We start from the raw sequence: 24,280 nt of genomic DNA on the forward strand, positions 1-24,280 counted from the left end.
TCATCTATGTGCTTACAATAGCTCCCCATTTCTATCCATCAAACTCCATCTCTCCTTTCATTAATGGACTTTCATGTCCTACTTCTGGCAGAAAACCTTTTAGATCAAATTGTAGCCCGAGAAACCTTCCAGTTTAGTAAGCGTTCTTTTTTAGTATGGTATTCTAAGATTCTAGCATTGAAAAAGATAAGAGAATTTCTTTACATATGTTAAACATCCTAACAAGACAATGCAGGCAACAAAGTCTGATATATTTTACAGTATTTAGTTGTAACTGATTTCAATGACAATGTATACTGTTCTATGTCACCTAGAAATTTAAACTCCTTAGGAGCTTATGTGTATATGTAGAGCCCGCTTAGAGGTAAATATATATCTTAAGAACAATGACAAAGATGCTATTTCACTTTCTGATTGTCTCTAGTTTCCTCTCCCTTAAAATTGAAGAATTTATTATAAATCATCCTTGTTTCTGAACTACTACTATTACCACTGTTATCATCACTGAAATACCAATTACTAGGTACTTATTTTGTGCCAGCCAGTGTTGTAAGCAATTTGCCCATATTATCTCATTTAATCTTGACAATCTTGTGAAGCAGGAGTTGTTATTATTCTCCTTTTTCAGATGAAGAAACTGAAGTTCAGCAAGAATAAAGAATTTGCCCAAGATCAAAGAATATGGCTTGATTTAAACCCAGGTGTTCTTACATCAGAGCCCAAGTTTTCACCACTTTGAGCTCAAGTAATTTTATACTTAAGCACTAATCATTGGCTCCCTTACTTTTTCTAGTGTGGGCATATTGTCATTAGGTTTAGATCTGACAAATATTCCCTTTGTTTCCTTGTATTTATTTCATTTTAGAAAATTTGCATCCACATCAAAAGTCTCCTGTATAAGAGATAAAGTCCAGCTCTATGTCGACTCCAAAAAAGTAGCTATCATTACCTATCACAATTTTGTTTCTCTAGTACCTAGGAATGTGATAGCTCATTCTCTTTTCAAAGTGCCAATACCAAGAATGCCTTCAGCTCATCTACAGCCCAGGAGTTGCCTTCCCTAGTGATGGTCTATTGGACTCTTTGATCCAAGTCCCCAAAGATCAAATGCAATCTACAGAGAAAAAAGGAGTGTACAAGTCATGCAAACAAAAGAATTATTGATGCATTGACATAATCTATGTACACAGTTCAATGTGTCACTACAGAGATGCAATGATGAAAAATATACCTTTTTCATAAGCCCACATCAAACATGTCTGCTCATCTTTTTCACCACTAGACCTGCTGGGATCACAAGCTACCAGATTCATATCAGCTCCATTATCTAGTAAGAACTGAACCAGGCGAATGTGACCATGGTAGCAAGCAGAATGCAATCCTGTAACAGAATAGAATAAAAGTGCAAAAGGAGAAAAGAGGAAAACTGAACACTGATCTTCAAAAGACAGTCATAACCATATAACAGCAATGTGGCCAGAGATATAAAGCAAGGATTGATTTCTTTGATAAAGATTGAGCAAACAACGCATACTTTAAGCAAAAGAAGTATCCTATTCTAGTCGATCTTCTGTATAGACTGCCGTTTTGCTTAGCACAATTTCTAGTCTTTCTACATCCACTGTAATTACCAAGAACAAATGTTAACATCTTTGTACAAATCAAAGAACAAAGATCTCAAACAAGTACTTTTCTTGAGTAGCAAACCAAGGGCAAGGCGGTGTAGTTGATCTGTGCCTGGTGCAGGCCATAATGGATGCATCGACTGTAGATAATATTTATTCATTTTTTTCCCCCCAAAGCCCCAGTAGACAGTTGTATGTCATAGGTTCACATCCTTCTAGTTGCTGTACGTGGGACTCGGCCTCGCGTTGGACGGAGAAGTGGTGCCTTGGGGCGTGCCCGGGATCCGAACCCGGGCCGCCAGCATCAGAGCGCACGCACTTAACCGCTAAGCCACGGAGCCGGCCCTCGACTGTAGATAATATACCACAATAATGAAAATGACCAAAAGTCAGTCTGTTTCTTATTATCACCGTGCACCATCAATTACAAATGATGTCACTGATAAAATATCTCTCCTCATTGGGGTTGACCACTCCCACTGCTCCCTTCCCTCTTGGGCACAACACTGTTCTTGAGCATTGATGTGCATCAGAAATTGGTGATGTTCTTACCACAGTCTTACCTGTGTGCCCATCCCTTCCTTGGTGGTTGATGCTTACGACATTCTGATCAAGAAGAAATTTAACCAGGTCAATGCTCTTGCCATAGGTACAAGCACTGCAAAATCCAACATAAGGAAAACAGAAGGCCCCTGTTATGGGCTGAATTGTGTGGCCCCCAAATTAATACATTTAAGCTCTAACTCCCATAACCCTAAAATGTGACTGTATTTAAAGAGGTACAATTTCAAGAGGCAATTAAGTTAAAATGGAATCAATAGTGTGGGCCCTAACCCAGTATGACTGGTGTCCTTATAAGAAAGAAAGATTAGTACACGGATGACACAGACAGAGGGACAACCATCTAAAGACACAAGCAGAAGGTGGCCATCTGCAAGCCATAGAGAGAGGCCTCAGATGAAATGAAACCTACTAACACCTTGATCTTGGACTTCCAGCCTCCAGAACTGTGAGAAAATAAATTTCCCCTGAGCCACCAAGTCTGTGATATTTTGTTATGGTAGCCCTAGAAAACTAATACAGCCCTGATTCACCCAGGCTATTCTAGTTGCTGATGTGTATATAACAGATCCAAAGAGACAGAGAAAAGGAGGGAAGAGAGAAGGGAAAGAAGTGATAAAAAACAAGCACATAGAGGGGCCGGCCCAGTGGCGTAGTGGTTAAATTTGCGCACTCTGCTTTGGCGGCCCGGGGTTTGCAGGTTCCGATCCTGGGCACAAACCTACGCACTGCTTATTAAGCCATGCTGTGGCAGGCATCCCACATATAAAATAGAGGAAGATGGGCATGGATATTAGCCCAGGGCCAGTCTTCCTGAGCAAAAGGAGGAGGATTGGCAACAGATGTTAGCTCAGGGCTAATCTTCCTCAACAACAAAAAAAAAAAACAAACACACAGAGCAATAAAATCCTGAAGATTGTCAAATCTGGGCCTTCAAGAAAGGAGTTGTATAAAATTTCTAATATTTTATTATTAAGTATTTCCTATTATATCAACTCTTTTCGTAAAAGGAGGGAAAATATTGCAAGAGTTCCATGCATTTTTAACCACAGGACCTAAGCATTCAGCAGGACAATCAAATGGGGGAGCCCAGGAGGGTCCTGAGAGATTTAGGTGATAAGCTGGACTTGTGATCGGCATCTGAAGTGTGGGGTAGTCCTGTGGGATTGGCCCCTTAACCTGTGAGATCTGACAGTAACTCCAGGTAGATAGTGTCAGAATTGAATTGAACTGAACAGTAGGACATCCACTTGGTGTCTGCAGAGAATTGGAGAATTGCTCTGTGTGGGACAAACTCACACAGAGCTGGTGTCATGTATTCTGGAAGTGAAGTGTTGAGTGTAGTAGGAGAGTAAAGAAAAGTGTTTTTTCCTTCCAGACTTTGTTTTAGAAGAGGTAGTTCACTGGGTCTTACTATTTCATCCTGGGATGGCTTTGCCCAAATCCTTTTTCTTTAATGAAATATAATTATTTTCTTTAAAGAAATACCATTATTCATCAAGTTGAACTGTTGCTTCCTCTATGAAGTCTTCTCATGAGCCAAAGGCTGAGTTCATTACTATCTCCTCTGCTTCTCTGTCCATTCAGTCTTAGGACACTTATCACATTGTGTTATGGTAATGGAGACACCTCTATTTACCTTACAATAGAATTCCTTTAAGGAGGGAAGGGATCATGTCATGTTAATGTTCCTACCAGCACCAATACAAGGCAGGTCCTTAATAAATCTTTTTTTGAATAATTGGGTAAATAAAAAGCCACCATCTAAGTTCAATAGATTATATCAACATTAATTATTTGCACTATAAATAGGACCCATATCACTACACTTTTAATGTTCCATTATCTGAGTTGCCTCATTGTTCCTTTTCAAAGCAACTATACCGGAAATGATGAGTTCTGAATATACACATATTTGTGTATACATATTTGTGTACATGTGTGAATATATATGTGTGTGTATATATATATACATATGAAAACAACAGACATGTGTTGAGTGCTTACTATGTGCAAAGCACTGTAATTTATACATAGAAAAATTCATAATCAAATGGAATTCCTCATGTAAAAGAAAAGTTTATTTTATAGATATGTGCTTAAAATGAATAGAATAAAATTATTAATGTGTTATTCCTAGTAGCCACAGGTTTGCACAAAATTAAACAACTGGATACATACTTTTAACTTACTTCACTAATCTTGTCATATAGATAATCTTCTGGAGGTGACAATCACCCTCTGATTTTAGTTGGTTCCAATTTGTATGCACAGAGTGGCAAAATGTTTTGAAAACTAGCCTGAGATGTGAGCCTTAACAAGTGTGACCTAATGGGGAAAGAGGACACCAGTAACCCGCACATATCGGTTCTGCCCGTTGTCCCCTTGAGGGACAAATTCCACAGATCCATTTTGACTGAAGGCATGATCTGAAGAGTTCTTGCATCTGTTCTGTTACAGAGTGTGTAGAAAACAGACAAAATATTTTGGTACTAGAATATGAAGATACATAAAAAGCACAGTATTTAGAATTAGTCAGGCATTTAATACGGGCTTTTCTAGGCATAAGAATCTTTGGCAAGTTACTTAGCTTCCTTGAGCCTCAATTTTCTCATCTGCAGAAGAGGGACAATAAATCCAACTTCATAAAATGGCCATGAGGATTAAATGAGAAAATGAATGCAAATCATCCAGTATATAATCAATGCTCCATAAGTGGAAATTTTCTTCACCTCCCTTTTGGCTGACCTCTTTGGTTGATAAGAAAAATCTGGAAATCCAAGTGAAATTTGACAGGTTGATGCCTGATGCAGAAGCACAAGCTTAGTTTTAGTTCAGTATGAAAAAAAGAGTCTCTTCATTTCTATTATTCAACAGTGCAATACAGATACTAAGTAAATAACATATTAGTCTCAAATACATTTTTTAGAGGTTACAAACTAGCCAAGAAATTTGTAATGTGTAGCTACATGATCTTATATTCAAGGTTTACTAAATTCAAATTACTATGTTATTTTTATAGCAAAACAGTAACTCATTGTTAAAAATGAGGGTTTTAAATTTTACAAAATATCTGCCTTTCTTTTGGACATTTTAGAGAGTTATGGTTCTGAGTTTCTAGCAACCCCTTCCCTCTCTCCTTCCTTCCTTTCCTCCCTCCCTCCCTCTCTCCTTCTGTCTCTCTTTCTTATTTGTTGCAACTTTTGCAAACCCAGTGGCTCCTTCAGTGTGCTTTTCTAGAGCACTCTGTGAAGGGCTCTCACAGATTCCTAGCAAGGAGCTAATGCCTTCTTAGGTATCTCGGTAGCCACCCTGACTAAGCTCTTACAGGCTGACAGATGGATGCCTTAGATAGGTAGATACATTTGCACATAAGGTTTAAGTGGTAAGAAAAAAAGTGTCACATTTAATGCTGATGAATTCTGGTAATGAGATTCTTGTGGGAGGAGGATTATGGGCACTACCCCTCTTGGCAGCTTTCTGCAGAGTGAAGTGGAAGAGAAGCAATATGCTTACAGATGTTGATAGGCCTGTTGCCTTGGCAACATCAGTCCCTGTCTTTGTGGCTGCTGCCGGAATGCAGCATCTGGCTCCGGCCCCATCTGTTGTACTGACTGCAGCATCTGCCTCTACCTTTTCTTCTGTACGTCTAGCTTGGGCTCCTTGTCCTCTGCCCACCCTCTGCTCTTGCTCTCTGATGGCAACATCTGCCGCTATTCGTTCTTTATGTACACAACTCCAGGTGCTGCAAGGTGTCAGCTAAGTTTAGTGGCTATTGCACTTCAATATTCTTTTACCTGTGAAAAGCTGTTTCACTGAAGATGTTTTCCTTGGTCAGACTCTCTATTCCTGATATTTGGATGATTTCTTTGGCAACTTCAAATTTGCCATTGTAACATGCCCTAGAGTTAAAGAAAATATTTTGATAACAGTAAGAAGGTACACACAGTATACCCGGAGGAACTATAGATCTATACATAATACTCACAGGTGCAAAGGGGTGTCTCCATAGATATTAACAACATGTGGCTGAGCTTCCAGATTGCTCTGGAGCAGGTACTTCACTATATCGTGGTGTCCAAAGCGAGAACAGAAATGGAGTGGGACGTGGTCTTCATTGTCCTGAGCATTCACTGTCATCAACAAGAAAGAAAAAGGATGTTATCTGGAATCCTCTGTTTCTCACCCTTCTCATGTGTGGTGTCAGGGACTTTTCTAAGTGCCTGAGAGACTCTTGGAAATTGCCAATTAATGATAATAATAAAGGAAATTAAGTGCAACCAATTAAAAAAGTTATAATTCTATTCTATTGCCTATTACCACATTAAACAGGCTTTCTTCTAGCTCCCATAAATTCTATGGAATGCATCTAATCAAATCTACCTTGCACAATAAAATAGTTCAGGAAACTAGTAAGCATCCAAAAGGTACTCATGGTCTCATTTCCACAAGAATCTCCCTTCAAATTGATTTTTTTTTCCTGTGTAAGATGTTAAAAATTACAGATCCTGGCCAGAGCACCACTCCCAGAGATTTTGGTTCAATAGGTTAGGGTGGGGCCCAGCACTCTGTACACTTGCAACACTAATTAGGAGGTTCCGATGTTCTCTTAACTGAGAATTGTCATACTACAGTATACAAGGCATGGAATAATGAAAAGACAATGAGCTCTAGAGTGGGGCAGGGCTCATTAACTGTATTTCCTTAGACAGTTATTTCACATTCAATTGTTCACTCAGTAGTGGGCATTTGTTCTTCTCTTAGGCCTGCTCAGCCTCATAACCTCCTCCGACATTTGGGGAATTCCCTGTGCTGAAAGTACTGACTGGAGGCCAAGACTAGGTTCTATCACAGAAGCTGAAAATGTGCTTTCCAAGCCTCCTTTGCAGCTAGTGCACAGGATTCATGGAGGGTGACTGTATGTCTCAGTTTAGGCTTGTCATCCTGGCATAATTTTTAATAGTGATCCTTTCACTCTCAACAGCGCCCCGGTTTGGACATTATCTATGGGCTCCTCCAATCAACACATTATATCTGACATCAGAGCTGAAGACACTAAAAAGCAGAGCCTCCTCTATCTTGGCGATGTAGCAGATGGTGGAGGAGCCCCATGTAGTTTCCAGTGGTATTGATTCCAGCCACAGGCTCAGTGCTCTGCATCTTTGGTGCCAGAAGCACAAGTGTTGGTGTGTGTGCCTAGCAGGGTGGCAGTGTGCCTTCAAAGGACTAGGTTGGGGCGTGATTTTGGACATTGTTCCTCACTGTGAGAATTCCAAACTTGGCTTTCCCCTCTGTCCTGGAGAAGATTCTATATGCTAATTGATATCCTTCAATATATTCCTTCTATACTTGAATTGGCGAGAGTTAGTTTCCAATGCTCGCCAAAAAGAATACCTGACTGATGTATACTCATTCCTCAACAAGTATTCAATGGTCACTATGCACCAGGCACTGTGCTATGTGTTGGAGATATTGATTTCTTATCAGTAACCGTGGATATAATAACACTATTGTTCCCGGGATGCTGAAAGGATTAAAGGAGAGCATGATGGGAAAGCATCTAGCACAATGTCTGTCACATATTGGACACTTAATAAGAATGTCTACTCTCCCTTTCTACGAATTTTCCTCCTAGAAATTTGCTAAGTGCTAAGACCAATAAGATTTAAAAGCATTCAAATAACTAACAATCTAGTTGACTTGTCAATAATTATAGGCCTGAAGTAGTAATAACTGAACACTAAGCTGCTAAATTCTGGATCTGCTTTAGCACAATTTTTAAAACTAAAATAACTGAACCAACTGCTCTATAGCCATTTGTTTTGTTATTTGATTACTTGGTCCATCTGTACAGAATGCTTTATTCAAAACAGAAAATAATAGCCCTTAACAAATCCCATTCCTTCTCATTCTTACATATATCTATGATAAAAATTATCCATAGAACCAAAAGAATTGAAGGAAAGAAGATTAAAAAAAAATGATGAAGGGTAGGAAGAGACTGCATGGGAAGATAATAGTTAATTTAAAAAATGTGCAAGTAGTTTATTACCACTGTTGTTATAATCATCATTTAACATTTAATAAACACTGATTTAGGCCTTGTAGCTGCTATATTTATAGACCATGATTCTCATTTTATTGTTCTGCAAGATCTTAAGCCAAAGGGAAATCTTTAACAAAGGCACTGCACTCCTCCTCCCGAGGCTGTTATTGAAAAATACGTCTTTGAATCTTTTCTATTAATGAGTGGCTCAGAAGGACACCCTTCCTTCAGAATAATGTTCCTGGTTGTTTTGATTATCTTCCTTTCATGATACTTTTCCTTTGTTCACATTCTGTTGGAAGCCAGGGAGAGTCAATACCATGAGTCGATGCTTGAGAACAGTAGGAGGTCCAGGGCTTCTGGAGGTCACATCAGAGTTCTTGAGGTTCAGAAGGGACATTGTAAGGCAGAATGCAGCACAATCTTCCATTAATTCATAATTTGCCTTTGGCCATCCCTGGCCCCATCCAACATTATTCTTTTCTAGTTGAATCAATAAACTTCAAAGTAGATTATGTATTTGGTGAATTACCTGCAGTGGCCTAGACATTCTTCCCATCAAAGAAGATAGAAATACCAACAGAAGGGACAAGCCAGGAGAAATCTGGATCAGAGGCAGAGTTTATACATATATATCTGTACTTCTGCTTCAGTCATTGTGACCTGCTTAGTTTTGGACCAGTTTACAAAAACAAAAAAAAATATGTATATTATTACATCTTATCTGAGGAAAATTGAATGTATGAACAATATTCTATTTGCTCTAACTTAACATCTTATTGAGAGACTTAAATAAAGGAGAATTTCAAGCAAAGGAACACATGTAAATCATTATTAGGAAAATATTTAGTACCTAGTCCTCTACTTTGAAGAGAGCATGTGTTCAGTAATGTCTTGTGAAAGAATGATTGGATGAATGGGTGAGTGGATGGATGCTACTTCTTGCTTATTTCTGCTTATTGATCTTAAAGATAAATTAAAAATTTCTGTATTAACCCAGTAACATCAGTGCATCCCATTAGCTCTGTAAAACAACTCCCAAGTGTGTCTTAAATAAATTTTCAATAACAAATCCAACAAATTCAATAACAAATTTTCAATAACAAATTCAATAATAGCTCCAACAAGGTATATATTTAAAAATAAAATACTTCCTCTTACTAACCATGTCCTAGAAATATTTGTGACTTTCTATCATATCCAGTTCCATGTTAAAAGAACTATAGCATTTAACATTCAAATGATAAAAAATTAATAAGTTCTGAATTTTAAATTTTCCATTGTTAACTTTATTAAAATGATAAATTGTAAGGACTGTATCACTATTTTATTCTTATGGAGTCCAGCAATATTTTGACCTTTCCAATCTCATTCAATAAGAATTACATTTCTCCTTTTTCATTGCCCTGAGAGGTACAGGGAAGACTAGAGACTTAAAACATACATGACTGAATAGGTCAGCCTCTCAAACATGCTGAACTGAAGAGATTGCTTTCAGAATTACATTTTGGCTAATTTTGTAACCTGAATTTATTTTCATTTGTGACATTCTGTTATCATGGAAACATACTGTAAATATCAGATTTCAAATGGTGTTCCTTTTTGAGTCATTCATTTACTCTTCTTCGAATGTCCATTCACCACAGGCAAGGTCCAGATCTAAGATAAATCATCTGGAGGCTTAGCTACATTTTGGAACAAGTGAACTAGCTGGTAATAAATCCTGTGCAGTGACCACCAGCACAATAGATCTTCTGGTTTATTCTTTGCAATTGGTTGAAGTGCAAAAGGGACTTAAATATCAATTGTGCATTAGAAGGAAATAAAAATACTTAAACATTTGAGTCACACTGTCTCTTGATTTTTTAAATGATTGAGGAGGAAGCACGTAGTGCTCGTGTGAGTCAGAAAGAAAATTTTAAAAATTATATCATATGATGCTGGTATGTAGGGGAATACGGGCGCAGTACACATTTCAATGTCTTTTGTTGAAGAGTCCTTTGATCCTGGAGACATGCTGATCATAAATGACACTCATTTTGACACCACCGAGCTTTGGAGTGGCACAGAGGAATAAAAAGCTAAGGTTGGCATCAGTAATAAAAGTAAAAAAATGAGCGGTTCCTGAACCCTTGGAAGAGTGAAGCAGTTTCAAAAACACAATTATGTGTTCAGTAGTTCACACAGGTGTACCTCTGCCTATTCTCAACCAACAGAATCAAAGAGACTGCTTAAACAAGGTCCAAAGAACAGTGTTCCTTGCCTCTTGACAGCACGGGTTGCTTATGATAATGCTACAGAGAAGATACCTGAGTTATTGCACTGGCTCACAGAAAATGACACACACTATGTTTCTCAAACTTTACAAAATAAAATGGCCCTGTTTCCAACATGGAAACTGGAACCTGCCCTAGCCTCTTGCTGCAGTTGTCTCTGGGAGCCTTTGTGTTTTCCTTATGAGTAGATGGAAACGTTGATTAGCTTTTTAAACTGCATATCGGTCTCAATGTTGGACCAAGGAACGGGCAGTTGTAGGGCTTTGACGACCTTGTCCCTTTGGAATCGGGCATCGTTTCTGCTGCAAAGGCCTGCAGCTCGCACATGGGCTCTTAGTTAGGTCTCTTGAGGCCAATGGAAGGATGTTGGATGTGCCTGAGAGAATTCAATGACAAGATGTAACTCTGAGTGAATCTGTGGCAAAAAGTGAAGTTTGTGAGGAAGAGAAAAAGAAAGAACTTTTTTCAATACTTGTAATCGATTTTCCAAAATTCATTTCATAATTTGAAAAATAAAAAGTTGCAGGAAATTCTACTCTGTTAACTGCGTCTAAAATCTTTCTGTGTATTCTAAAGCTTTTTTTCCATCCTGAGCATATTCTAACTCTATTCCCATTAAAAATAATAATAATATCAAATATTGGGGAGAATGTGGGGAGACACCGAAACTCTCATATATTGCCGTGGGAGTGAGAAACAGTACAAACACTTTGGGAAACTGTCTGAAATTGCCTAAAAAGTTAAACATATGCATACCCTTTAATCCAGCAATTCCACTCATATATATATATATATATATACCCAAGAGAGAGGGAATACATACATCCACCAAAAGAATTAAATAAGAATATTTCTGGAAGCTATATTCATAAAAGCCAAACACTAGAAACATTCGAATGTCCATTAGGAGGAGAATGAATAAACAAATTGTGGAATATTCATATAATCTTCAACAATAAAAAAGAGCAAGCTATCATTCATGCAATAACATGGATTACAGTCAAAATCATCTTGTTGATCAAACGAAGGCAGTCACAAAATCATATGAACTTTTAGAACAGAAAAAACTAACCTATGGCAATAGAAACCAGAATATTGCTTTCCTTTGGTGGTGAAAGCTATTTACTGAGAAGGGGACATTAGGGAACTTTCCAGAATTCAACTTTCCAGATGGAATTAGTCTGTGTCTGTATCTTGATCTGGGTGGTTTTTATGTGGGTGTATGCATAAGTAAATATTCATTTTAGGTCAATATTCGTTTAAGATTTGAGAATTTTGCTATATGTAAATTTTATCTCAATTAAAAAAAGATTAGTGAATAACAACAAATAGGAATAATTTACCTAGGAAAATCTCATTTACTGGAGCACTGGATATATTAAGAATTGAGCTAAAACATGTAAATAAAAATTAACATACAGAGGGCCGGCCCCGTGGCACAAGCGGTTAAGTGCTCGCGCTCCCCTGCGGCACCCAGGGTTTGCCGGTTCAGATCCCAGGCGCACACCGACATACCGCTTGTCAAGCCATGCTGTGGCGGAGTCCCATATAAAGTAGAGGAAGATGGGCATGGATGTTAGCCCAGGGCCAGTCTTTCTCAGCAAAAAAAAGAGGAGGATTGGCAGATGTTAGCTCAGGGCCAATCTTCCTCATGAAAAAAAAAAAATTAACATACAGGTTTAATTAATATATTAAAAACAATAAATTATGACTTGTGGAACAAATTAGTTTATGAGTACAGGATTAATCAGCTTCAAGATTATTTCCTAGAAAATAAGGAAAGTACAAATAAAAAGTATCTATAAAGTAAAAGATAGCAAAGGTCTGCTAAACATATAATCTTACCATCTGCTTTGCTGCCTTCTTCCACCAAGAGTTTTGCAATATTAAAGAATCCTTTTGCAGATGCCAGGTGGAGGGGCCTATCTCCAACTTCACCACTCACATTTACATCAGCACCAAATTTCAAAAGGAGGCGTGTTACCTAAAGGATATATTCATTTGGAATTAATATCAAAAATCAAACAGTAATGTAAAGCTTTCAGCAATATGGAAGAAGACATACCATTACAGCCTTTTAGATTATTTTTACCTGAAAATAACAGAAAATCCTAACTCAACGTGCTAAGCAATAGGGAATTTATTATTATATAACCTAACAAAAGCCCAAAACTGCAGCAATTTCAGGGTTGGGTCTTCATTGTACATCAAGAATCCTCTCTAAAGTCACCCGTGATCTTCTCTGACAATCTGTTCCAAAGTCTCCTTCTGGCCAGAGCCAACAGTGTTTATTTGATTCTTGATTTTCACAGCAGCTCCAGGCATAGGTCCCCAATGGTCATCTTGTTATTGGAGTTCTGATTTCGTTTCTGGATTTGTGAGTAAATGGGAGATAGCCACACTAGCCCTCACATCTTCCCCCGTTAGCCGAGATCCACATCCAAAGGAACAGAGAAAGATACAGTATTAAACAACTTAGGAGTCTTCCAGGGGCTGTTTCACGTAATTTATGGGATTCTTTCAAATTATTTACACATCTACTTGGGAACTTTCTAAATAATTCCTCTAAACCTGACATTGCCTCCCCTGGGAATTTCAGAAATCATCACAGTGATCCGAAGAGATAAGTTAGGATGCATGTGTCCTTAAAACAACAGTTACGGGAGGACCCCTTCAATTGTCCTGACCACTGAGGTGTCAGCATAAAAGTGAATTCAAGCTCTAAAACCATTTTGACTATCTATGTGGCAGCAAATCAAAATGTCAGAAAACCTGCCCTTGAGAGGGCAGAAACCTCTCAAGAATATGGTACATATTCGAAAGAAATTCTAGGCAAAAAATTAGCCAGGTAGGATGTGGGGAAACTTCCTATTGAGTTTAATGGGTAAAGAACAAGCACTCTAAAATCAGTCTTCTACTTATTAGCTACATCACCTTGCATAAATTATCTGACCTTTAGAAATTGCAGTTTCTTCATTGCTAAGATGGGGATGATAATAGTTCCACCTCATAGAGTTGTTGTGAGGATTAAATAAGTTATTACATGTATAGCATTTAGAAAAGTGCCTGGTACTCGATAAATGCTAGCAGAAGTGGTAGCACCAATGCAGAACACGTGTATTTTATCCCTTTGTTGGCTAATGGGTAAACAATCTTAATTCAGGGGCAATCAGAACAGTAGAAGTTTAGTCTCGAGAACCTTGCACTCCTAAGCAGATATTTCCACTTACACAGACTCCATAAATTCTGATTATGTGACTTGATAATGGACAGATTTAAACTATCTTTGAAATCAATTCTTTATTAAGCACTATTATTATATACTTAGGAAATATTGGTCTTGGTACGAAACATCTACTCTTCCACTTAAAAATAAATAAATAAACAAATAGCTAGGAACATGGCACATTAGGCACATTTATATAGCGAATGTACCATTTTCCTGTCAGCATATTTTAGCAAATGACAATGGCATCCATAAATTACTTATGTGCTCTCTTCGCACACAGAAAGTGAGTCCCTTATCATAAAAGGGCCATCCATGTTTTAGCATAATTTTATAAGACTGTGACTAGATATTCAGGGAAAGTAAACAAATTTAGCTGTCCACCTAACATGCACAGAGGCTCTTTATGTTTCTGCTGGGTGATGAGGTTAATCGCCAAAAGAATGACTCTACAAACAACACACATTGTATATATCCTGTCTGTGCCTGAAGTCGGAAAAGTATGGAATTTTTTCATCACCTGGGCTTTTGGATCCTGTACTTTCAAAAGCACTTTCAGTGCCCAGCTCTCCAGTGCACTCCAGTGCGCTCTGAGCAGCACATCAATGAAATGAGCAATCTTCCCTAGCTATAGGTCACACTTCACAGGTCTGAGTGTGTCCAAGCATATGCCAGGTAGCAAAGAAATAAAGGCACAATGACTAGAACAGCACAGAGACACAAGTAAGTTTGATTTTCAATGTGAGATCCTCAGGCAGTGCAATGGCATGACCTCTATGAAAGTAAAAAGGTATAATTCTACCCCATAGTTGAGCAAGACTAGAGATCTAGAGACATAAAATGAGGAAGAGTAAAAACAGAATGTCAAAAGAACAGTTAAGTTTTGTTATCCAATTACGTTTGTATTTCTGTTTTATTTGGTTCTGTTTAGTTCTTTGAGTATAGCTAAAGGGCAGCCGTTGAAAGTAGCATATAAAAATTTCGTCTTTCAATACGTTCAGGTTGAAAATCAACGGATTTTGGATTTAGAGCACCTGGCCTTGAATTCCAGCTCTACCACTGAAGCAAGTTGCCTGGCCTTGATCATTTGTCTCACTTATAGAAGAGGGGTAAGAAGAGGATCTTTGGTACTACAGGATGAATATGGGCTTTGGGATCAGACAGACCTGAATACACATTCCAGCTCTTCTACTTACTAGCTGCGTGACTCTGTCATGCTCCCTGACCTGAGTGAGCAACATGTGTATCATTGGCAAGAAGGGGCAAATAACAGCTAATTTTAGGGTTGTGGCAAAATTAGGAAAAAAAAAAAAATCCACATAAAGGTCTTAACACAATGCCTGTCCCATAGTATGAGCTTGCTCACATGGTAACTGTGCTTAAGTTCATAAAGTGGTTGTGAAGGTCAAATGAAATTATTTATTGAATCAAGGCACATTGTAAACTTCAACACATTCTATACATGTTATTAATTTATTACAGAATATCAAATTTTATAAATATGTACATGTTATGTAACTATATATTTAAAGCAAATTATATATTTAAAGCACATTTAGTGATTGTTCTTTAGTTATCGAGGTTATTCCACGTATTAGTTTCTCATTGCCACTGTAGCAAATTACCACAAATTTATTGGATTAGAACAGCACAGATTTATTCTCTTACAGTTCTGGAGGTCAGAAGTCTAAAATCAAGGTGCTGGCAGGTTGCATTCCCTCCAGAGGCTTTCATTTCCTGGCTTTTCCAGCTTCTACAGGCTGCCTGCATTCCTTAGCTTGTGGGCCCTTCTTGCATTACTTTAACCTCTAGCTTCCACTGTCACATCTTCTGTTACTCATTTTGATTTCCTGATCCCTATGATAAGGACCCTTGTGATTACATCAGGCCCACCTAGATAATGCAGGATAATCTCCTTATCTCAAGATCCTTAACTTGATCACATCTGCAAAGTCCCTTTTTTTTTTTTTTTTTTTTTTTTTGTGAGGAGGATCAGCCCTGAGCTAACATCTGCCAATCCTCCTCTTTTTGCTGAGGAAGACTGGCCCTGGGCTAACATCCGTGCCCATCTTCCTCCACTTTATATGGGATGCCGCCACAGCATGGCTTGCCAAGTGGTGCATCAGTGAGCGCCCGGGATCCGAACCGGCGAACCCCGGGCCGCCGCAGCGGAGTGCGCACTTAACCGCTTGTGCCACCGGGCCGGCCCCTGCAAAGTCCCTTTTAGAGTAACATTCACAGGTTCAGGAAATTAGAACATGAACCTATCTCGGGAGACATTTTTCAGCCTACCATATCCCAGGACAGTAGAAAAGAGGGAACCAAGTTTCTGAAAGACATCTTTTTTCAGAGAACTGTTGGAAAGGCCTTTATGATTTATTTTATTGTTATTGTCATTAGCATCATCACAGTGACATTTATTGACCATTTGCCAAACATTTTAAATTAATATCTCATCATAACAGCAACCCTATGAAGTAGGTAGTATTAATATTTTCTCCATTTTATAGACGAAGAAACTGAAGATCAGGGAGATTATATAACGCACACATGGTCACACAGCTAGGAATTTTTCAACTTCAAGCTAACTGATTCCCATGGCTGCACTCTTACCCAGGTACCCTACTGCCTCCCTTGTGCACTAAAGTAGTCAGCAGAAATGAATAACCCAGCAGCTGGAATGTTTCTATGGATCTACAAGCTCCTCAAGGGTGGAGCTGATAAGAATATAGCAAAAGTAATTCAAAGGATATCTTAAATATCCTTTCATTGAAGCTAGGGCAGTTTAACAAAAGCCTGGAGCACTTAAGTGGTCTTCCAGCCTTTGAAAATTCTACTGTCAGACTCACCTGCTCATGCCCATAGTATGCTGCAATGTGCAATGGAGTGAAAAACACAGCATCTTGAACGTTGACATTAGCTCCATGTTGCAGCAGCACATCAGCAGCCTGGACAAGAAAGAGAGCTCAGTTAGGAGCTTCCTTTGGGGCATTCGCCCATCAAAACTCATTTTACAACCACCAAGCCCAACTCTTCTTCAGAGGTCACCAACTTGAAACAGTTTTCTTCTACCTCCCTTCTCTGAAACCTCCAGAGGCATTCAAGGTCCTCTCAATCTGATAGCATCCTTTTTTTTTTGCTGAGGAAGATTAGCCCTGAGCTAATATCCATTGCCAATCCTCCTCTTTTTTTGCTTGAGGAAGATTAGCCCTGAGCTAACATCTGTGCTAATCTTCCTCCACTTTATATGTGGGTGGCCACCACAGCATTCCTGATGAGTGGTGTAGGTCCATGCAAGGGATCTGAACCCGCGAACCTGGGCCACCGAAGCAGAGTGCACTGGACTTAAACTACACCACAGGGCCTGCCCCTGATGATATCGTTTTTAACACATTTCCCATTACTCTCTTTCATAAACCCAATTGTATAGTCAAACTGCGTTCTATTTGAGTCTTCTTTGAGTCTTTGAGTCTTCGTTCACATTATTTCTTCAGTCAGGAATTCTCTTCTGCCCAATCTACAGATGGTTAAACCCAAGCTAAATGCCATCTTCTCCAAGATTTCTTTGATTTCCCTCCCTTCATTGCCAACTGACGTGCTGAAATTGTCTTCCTTTCTCTGAAATCTCATATAACTTTCTTTCATGCTGGTTAAAACATTTAAAAAGTTTATGTACATGCCTTACCAGCTCTAGTAAAGAGCAAATTCCTTAAGGAAAAATTCATCTTTATAATCCTACCTTAGCATGTTGCTATGCAAATAGTAATCAATCAATAAGCATTCACTGAATGAATGAATGAATGAATGAGCAAGTGAAAAACAGCACCAGGAGCTATTGACCAACTGTCTTCAGGGAAAGCCACAAATTGCCAAGAAATCTACTGACCTTTCAGATTCCTTCTCCTCCCAAAGACCCATCTCTAAGTCCTTCTTCTCTGGAAAACTGATTGAAATCATTTCCTTCAGATGTGCTCATTTTCATTGTGGATTTTTCTAATGCACTGTCTATTCTTCAGTTGGTGAAATAATATGCATTTTGGGAAATTTTCAAAAGTCTGTTAGACTTCGAAGAGAAAACAGGAAGATTTAAAGAGACTTATGCTCCAACAGCTCTTCTGTTCCTATAAACAAACTGCCTCCTGAGTCAAGGTTCCTTGCCTGTTTCAATCATAGCCCTTCAGAACTGGAGCGGGACCATGGACATTACATATCAAATCCCTATGTTTTAAAGAGGAAGAAATTAAGAATCAGAGGAATTGGGAACTTTCTCGAAGTCATGGAGCAAGTCAATGTTAGCAGGGAAGTGAATCTTCAGTCTCTTGCCTCCAGCTTTGTTTCTGAGTGCTGCATAGTTGTAAATAGTTCATTTATTCAATCATCCATTTGTTCATGCATCAACACACAATTTATTGAGCACATATGAGCTAAAACTGTGCGATTTTACATGCTTATTCTCAGAATTTTTTCAATCATTGGCATAACATTACAACTGATTGTAATTGTCATACAAAGAGATAAGGAAATCTTGTTGGAGCATTTGGAATTTCTGGCAGGGCCAAAAATATGAGCAGGTGTATAGGTTTCTACACATTCCCAGAACAATGTTTTTGCTGATATTTGGATATTGCTGACTAATGGTCAATACAATACACAATGTATACAGTGAGTTGTTTTTCTAATAAAAAATTAGAACCACAATTAACATTTGTTAAGGGCATATTATGTATCACACCCTGAACTAAGTGCGTAAACGGTAACTGAAGCGTCCTTTAATTGTTTTACTCCAAAACACAGAAAGGTAGATGCTACTGTCTCATTTTAAAGGTGAAGAAATGGAGCCTCTGGGAAGCTAGGTAACTTATTTGAGGGCATACACCTAGTAAGGAGCAGAACTAGAATTCAAATCTAGGTCTGTTTGACTTTAAAGTTTCTTCCCATCAGGCCCCTCCTGTGACCTTGATCCCATTAATACCAACCTTTAAGTAAATGAACTAACTAACTCAATCTCAGATAAAAAGCTTTCTGTCAGTTGAAGCTCTGCAGATTCAGCTTGGAAAAGAATGCCAGAGCCATTTATATCAAGCTCCTGGTATCTTAGACTTCACATGCCTGCAAGTTCAATCTTAGGAACCTTTAAAGGAGGTCACAAACGATCAAGGTAAACGAAGCTTTTTACAATTTCTCTGATTTTAAATATAGCATAAAATAAAGCAGACAGCATGAATTTTTATTGTAAAAAGGGCTCTCCAATGTTAACTCATAGAGCCAATTTCTTAGGCATGGTTCCAGAACTTACTTTCATTCTAAAATATAACGGCTTTTAGGCTTCAATAAATAGTCCAAAGCAAATTTTTTTCCTCCTAAGTTTGCATTTATTCAGTCGTTCAGAAGGTCAATCTTTTGGCTGAACTTTCATTAATTATGAAGTGTTGGCCTTCTGAGAAACTGTCAAAATGTAAGTTTTAATGAAACCACACAGAGTCATTATTCATTATTCAACTGTAGGCTTTATTTAGTTTGTTTTAAAATTCAAGGAAATATTTAACCATTGAGAGCAAAGCACATTGGAATTATCTGAATAATTTCACATTATTTATATGAGTAGAATGTATTTATTGATTTTTATGATTTTTGGAGTCATGATCGGGAGAGTATCTCCTAGCAATCTTGTGGGGGGAATATAATATATTGTAATATACAAATATGCCTGTCATATGGCTAAGACAAATACACTCGTGTTAACATTTAGGCTGGAACATATATCTATCAAATCATTTCATTCATGCTTCTCCTACTCCAGAACCTGAAAAAGTTAGTAAAACAACTTCACATTCTTTGCACTACATGAAGTCACAGACAGAATCTATTTTATTCACCACTATGCTAAGTATATAATAAGCATCCAAATAATTGTATTTCTAGTAAAAAAAAATTGGAATATTTACCTACCATGAGTCATAAGGCAATTTAAACGTTAACAATTTGGACCCAAATGCATGACAGAAATTTTAAATAATTCAATTCAACAAACCTTTAGTGATTATTTATTTCAAATTAACCTCTGGCAAACCCCAAGTGCCTGCTTCATGCCAGGAAATGTGATTGGAGTTTAACATACATTGTCTCATTAAGATTTTTGTAGGGCATAAAACTCTGTTGTTTTAAAATTTTTTGAGAAAATGCATAGTTTTGATTTTTTTCCCTCAAAAACAAAACACAACCATTAGTGAAATTGTAAGCAAGAAACAAGTCTTATCACAGAAAGGATATCTTAAAAAATCTTTAAACTCTTTAAAGAAATGAACTGTATCATACTTAGATTTGTATAACTGACATATATATCAGTATTATTATTAAAGAACCAATTCAAACACGGGCTAGTAACTTGGTACCTTTTACTGATGGAAGGATAAGCACCACAAAGTGCCTCCCATTAAGTAGTTGTTTTATGAGCACAGAAAATGGATCAGATCTCTTTATTTTGCTAGTAGGGAATTACTATATACATAACCCTTTACAGATATTTTTATTTACCAGTTGACTCCCCAAAAAATCCAAGTGGAGTCCCTTCAGTTCCCAAGTTGTAATGTAAACGTTTATTTGCACATTCTGCTCTTTCTTCCCAGAAAGCTTCCCTTCCCTTTCTCTGCCTGCCGCGCACGTGGTCTCAAGGCCAAAGCTCAGTTCCCATGTTTTCCGTGAGAACCTTCCACAAATATTTTACCGTATTGATCCTTTCCTTCTCAGAGTTCGTACACTACTTACCGTGCAACTTCATCTTTCCATTAATTATCACTGTGGGTGAACCCCTATGACATAAAATTTTAAACTTTTGTTTCATGTTCTAAACTTGTCTCAGTAAAATGTAGCAGTTCTGACTCCGGATAAAAGGATTTTTTCACCTGAGGCACTGGAATTTGATGTTTCTCATTAAAATAACTGGATCTTATCATTTAAAATCCCAGAGATTCTAAAAGTAATGCCTATAAGAGCAAAGACCCAATTGTTCTTGCTGAATGTTTCTCCTACTGTATGACTTTAACTTATTTGACTTGGTCCCATTTAGCTCCCCCTCTATGCTGCATCTCATGAAAGTGATTGACAGCAATGCAGAAGGAAGAAATGACCATATCAAGAGGAACTAAATGTCCCATAGAAGAGAAAGTAAAATAAGGTAACGTCTAGAGGGAATGAAATGGCAATCAATCTTGGTTGAAATTGCCAAAATTAAATATAGTGTCTTATACATAGTAGACCTTCAATAAATATCTACACTTTGAAATTAAATTTTTCTTTGCTTTAAGTGATACCTCATTTCCTATGGCTTCTTTGGAGTCTTCCTCAATTTATGCTTATACCAATGTTTTCCTTAGGATTTATAGTTTGTTTAAAGCCACAATTTTCTCTTCTGTATGCCTTTATCTAACCTTTAATACTGAAACTTATAGAGAGTGGAACCATGATGCTATACTGGATTAATACCCTTTTCCGTTTAGTGGAAAAATCTGTATTAGCAAAGCTTTAGAGGAAAATATTTTCTAAATCTATGCCTCATGAATTCAAAATGATTCCAAAGACATTGATATACAAGTTGATTTGGATTTCATATTTTCTGTTGCATTGATATGCAAGTTTATTTAGATTTGATATTTCCAGTTCTACATTTGATATTTCCAGATTTGATATTTTTCAACAACCAGTTCTCAGTCACGTCCTTTGAACTATTGCCCTCTCTCCTAAATTTTACAAACAATCTTCTTTTAAGACTAGTCTCCACCTTTGTCCACATTTCCTCACCTCCTGTTCACTCCTCAGCCCACTAAAATATGTCTTCAGACCTCACTACTTCAGGGAAATTTCTCTGGAAAATGACATCAAAGGCCTCCTAACCGCCCGCTCCAATGGACACTTTTTGGTCTTTTCCTTATTTTAATATTTCTCCAGCATTTGCTCCTATTTGTCTGATCCTTAAGATACTATTCTCCCCTAGATTGATCGACATTACAATCTTTGAGTTTGCTCGTATCTCTCTGACAACTTATTATTATTCCTCTACAGAGATGACTCTCGCTGTTCATCTCTTAAGTGTTTCTTTTTCCTCACTGACACTTGTGTTTCCTTTTGATCTCCTTTGTCTGCATTAATTCTCTTGTATTAATTAAGTTAACACATGCAAAGCATTTAGCACAATGCTTGGTACATGAGAGAAAGTATTCAATAAGTAATAGCTATTAGCTATCTTGCTGTACACATTCCCTGGTTGATTCCATCTATTACTACTACTATTACTATTACTACTACTGCTGCTTAAACTGCAGCTACAAATACTTCTACAACACACATACGCACACACACACACATTTCTCTCTCCAGTTGCACGTGTCTTCCTAGACTTCCTCCAACACAGGGCCTCCCTTCTTTGTCAACTGGCAGTCCTGTTAGGCATTTCCACTCTATTTTCCAACCACTTTTACCCTGGGTTGATACAGTCCCCTGCACTGATCTCATCTGTATCACTTGCTCTTTGATTCTTGTTAATGTGAATGAAGCATTAGAAGGCAAAGGGAACTAATATTTCTTGAACGTGCTTTGAGAATATCTATAAGCTAAATGAGAATATCTATCTCATTTAATGCTCACAATCTCTCAATAGCCCCATTTTAAAAGTAAGAATGATGAAGTTCAGAATTACATAGCTTGTAAAGAAAAGCACCAAAGTTTAAACTCAGGTCTACAGAAGTCCAAAGCACCATACTACTCCATGCTGTTTTTCTTTTTATGTGTGTTACTATTCGAGGCCAGGTAGCCATCCCTTGCCATCACAAATAGTCCTGTAAAGGATATAGCTCTTGGTTCATGTTATTATTCAAGGATTTTCATGGATGGCCATAAAGGCAGTATATCAGCAAGAATGATCCTGACTGTGTAACCATTTGCAGTTGACTGAAAAAAATGAAGTTAAAACTTATTCTAAGTAGGAGTTGTGTGCTGGGATCTTGAAGAGTCTTATATAGTATGACAAGAAGTTCAGGATTTTTCGTAAACTTTTTCCTTGCAGGGACTCACCAGGAGATTTTAAGTAGGAGTAAAGTATGTTTTGATTTGCATCTTTAAAAAAATCCTTCTAGTAGTATAACAAATGGATTGAAGAGGGTGCAAGACAGGAAGCAGGGTGATCAGCTAGCATGGTCCTGCAATAAGGTAAAAAAAAAGAGAGATAAGGATAAAATGAGCTGAAGTAGTAGTAGTGGCCTGGGGATGGAGAATGGATTATAGAGATACTAAGATGGTAGAATCACGTGACTCAGCATGTGAGAGGACTGGGGATGGAGAGAGATGATGAGAAGTTGTCAACAAATGATAGCAGTAAAGGAGGAAGCCTATAATGGGAGATGAGCGTGAAGATTAAACTTTGTCTACTTCACTAATTTAGGAAGTAGGAGCATCACTTACAGTTTCTGTCTCTCAGATTAATCACTTGTAATTGCTGGTTTCTTCCAATTCCCCTTGGCAGTTCATTGTGCTTTATCCGATACCACAAGCTGTTTCCATTGAGGCCAATCCTCGAATCAAGATGTGAACACAATTCTCAAGTTTTCAAACAACTACCAAAATCTATGCCAATCAAAGATACAATAATTGCTTATCCATTGGTATTGAAGACTTAGAAAGCATTTTAGATGGTAGCATTTGCTTTAGATTTAATAAGCACTTCTTTTGACTTTATGTTCTAGTTTCCGTAGAAATTTCTATTTTTAAATATATATACTCTACTTTTTGATACCCATTACGAATGTTAGGTAAGAACTCTCTATCATGTAGTTACAGAGTTTTTCACTTACAGCTTTGACTGAATATTTTTGTAATGACTTTTTTTTTTTACTTGACATAGCTCTAATTAAATATTTGAGTACAAAAACTTATTGGAAAATAGTTTCTTCAGGTTGTCACAGAAATGAGGTTCTCTTATTTGATATTTCTCTTATTATCTCGGGTTAAAATTAAATTTGGTCTGAAAATTACTCAGAAAATGATTCCACAAGATAATATTATCAAAGAAATTAAGGGGAAGCTCCATATTCTTAAGTTGCAGAAATAGAGCTTAAAGATATATTAACTTATATACAAATAATAAAAGAATTCCATTGATCATATAAATTTATCACTTCTCAGGAAATGATGAGAATGTAAGTAGAAAAGCCAATGGATGAAGAAAAGTGATGTGAAGCAGTGAGGCCAAGGCTGGAGATACAAGTGGTAACATTTTATAGAAGTAATAATTGAAGCCAGGAGATAACACCACTTCTGTAAGGTTAGAGGAAATATTTGTGGGACATTTATGGGTAAAAAGTGGGAAAGAAGGGAGCTGGCAAAGAAAAGGCAAGAGTCATCTAAGAAGGAAAAAGAGAACAAAGGAATGCCTGTTAAGGAAGCCCATGGAAGAGATATTTTTAAGAAAAGACGGGCCAAATTTTTGGAGGCTTCCAGCTAATCTTGCTGTGCTATTTTCTTCCTTATCTAGATATACTTTTTCGCAGCATTTCCT

At 37.6% G+C, this 24,280-nt stretch overlaps 1 protein-coding gene across 3 annotated transcripts in view; it reads right to left on the bottom strand.

The window, feature by feature from the left end:
* The window catches only part of LOC101397933 (serine/threonine-protein kinase TNNI3K), a 300,070-nt gene that overhangs the window by 177,023 nt on the left and 98,767 nt on the right, over positions 1 to 24,280 (bottom strand). For all 3 annotated transcript variants that reach the window (XM_004431504.3, XM_087448979.1, XM_087448972.1), the window contains 6 exons: positions 16,584 to 16,682; positions 12,354 to 12,492; positions 6,175 to 6,319; positions 5,984 to 6,088; positions 2,189 to 2,283; positions 1,232 to 1,381 (listed from right to left, as the gene is read on the bottom strand). In XM_004431504.3, coding sequence (XP_004431561.2) covers positions 1,232 to 1,381; positions 2,189 to 2,283; positions 5,984 to 6,088; positions 6,175 to 6,319; positions 12,354 to 12,492; positions 16,584 to 16,682 — 733 coding nt within the window. The remainder of the gene's footprint in view (positions 1 to 1,231; positions 1,382 to 2,188; positions 2,284 to 5,983; positions 6,089 to 6,174; positions 6,320 to 12,353; positions 12,493 to 16,583; positions 16,683 to 24,280) is intronic.

The sequence above is a fragment of the Ceratotherium simum genome, chromosome 2, assembly GCF_057802395.1.
Source record: "Ceratotherium simum simum isolate JZ-2026a chromosome 2, ASM5780239v1, whole genome shotgun sequence".
In the NCBI taxonomy this organism is placed as follows: domain Eukaryota; kingdom Metazoa; phylum Chordata; class Mammalia; order Perissodactyla; family Rhinocerotidae; genus Ceratotherium; species Ceratotherium simum.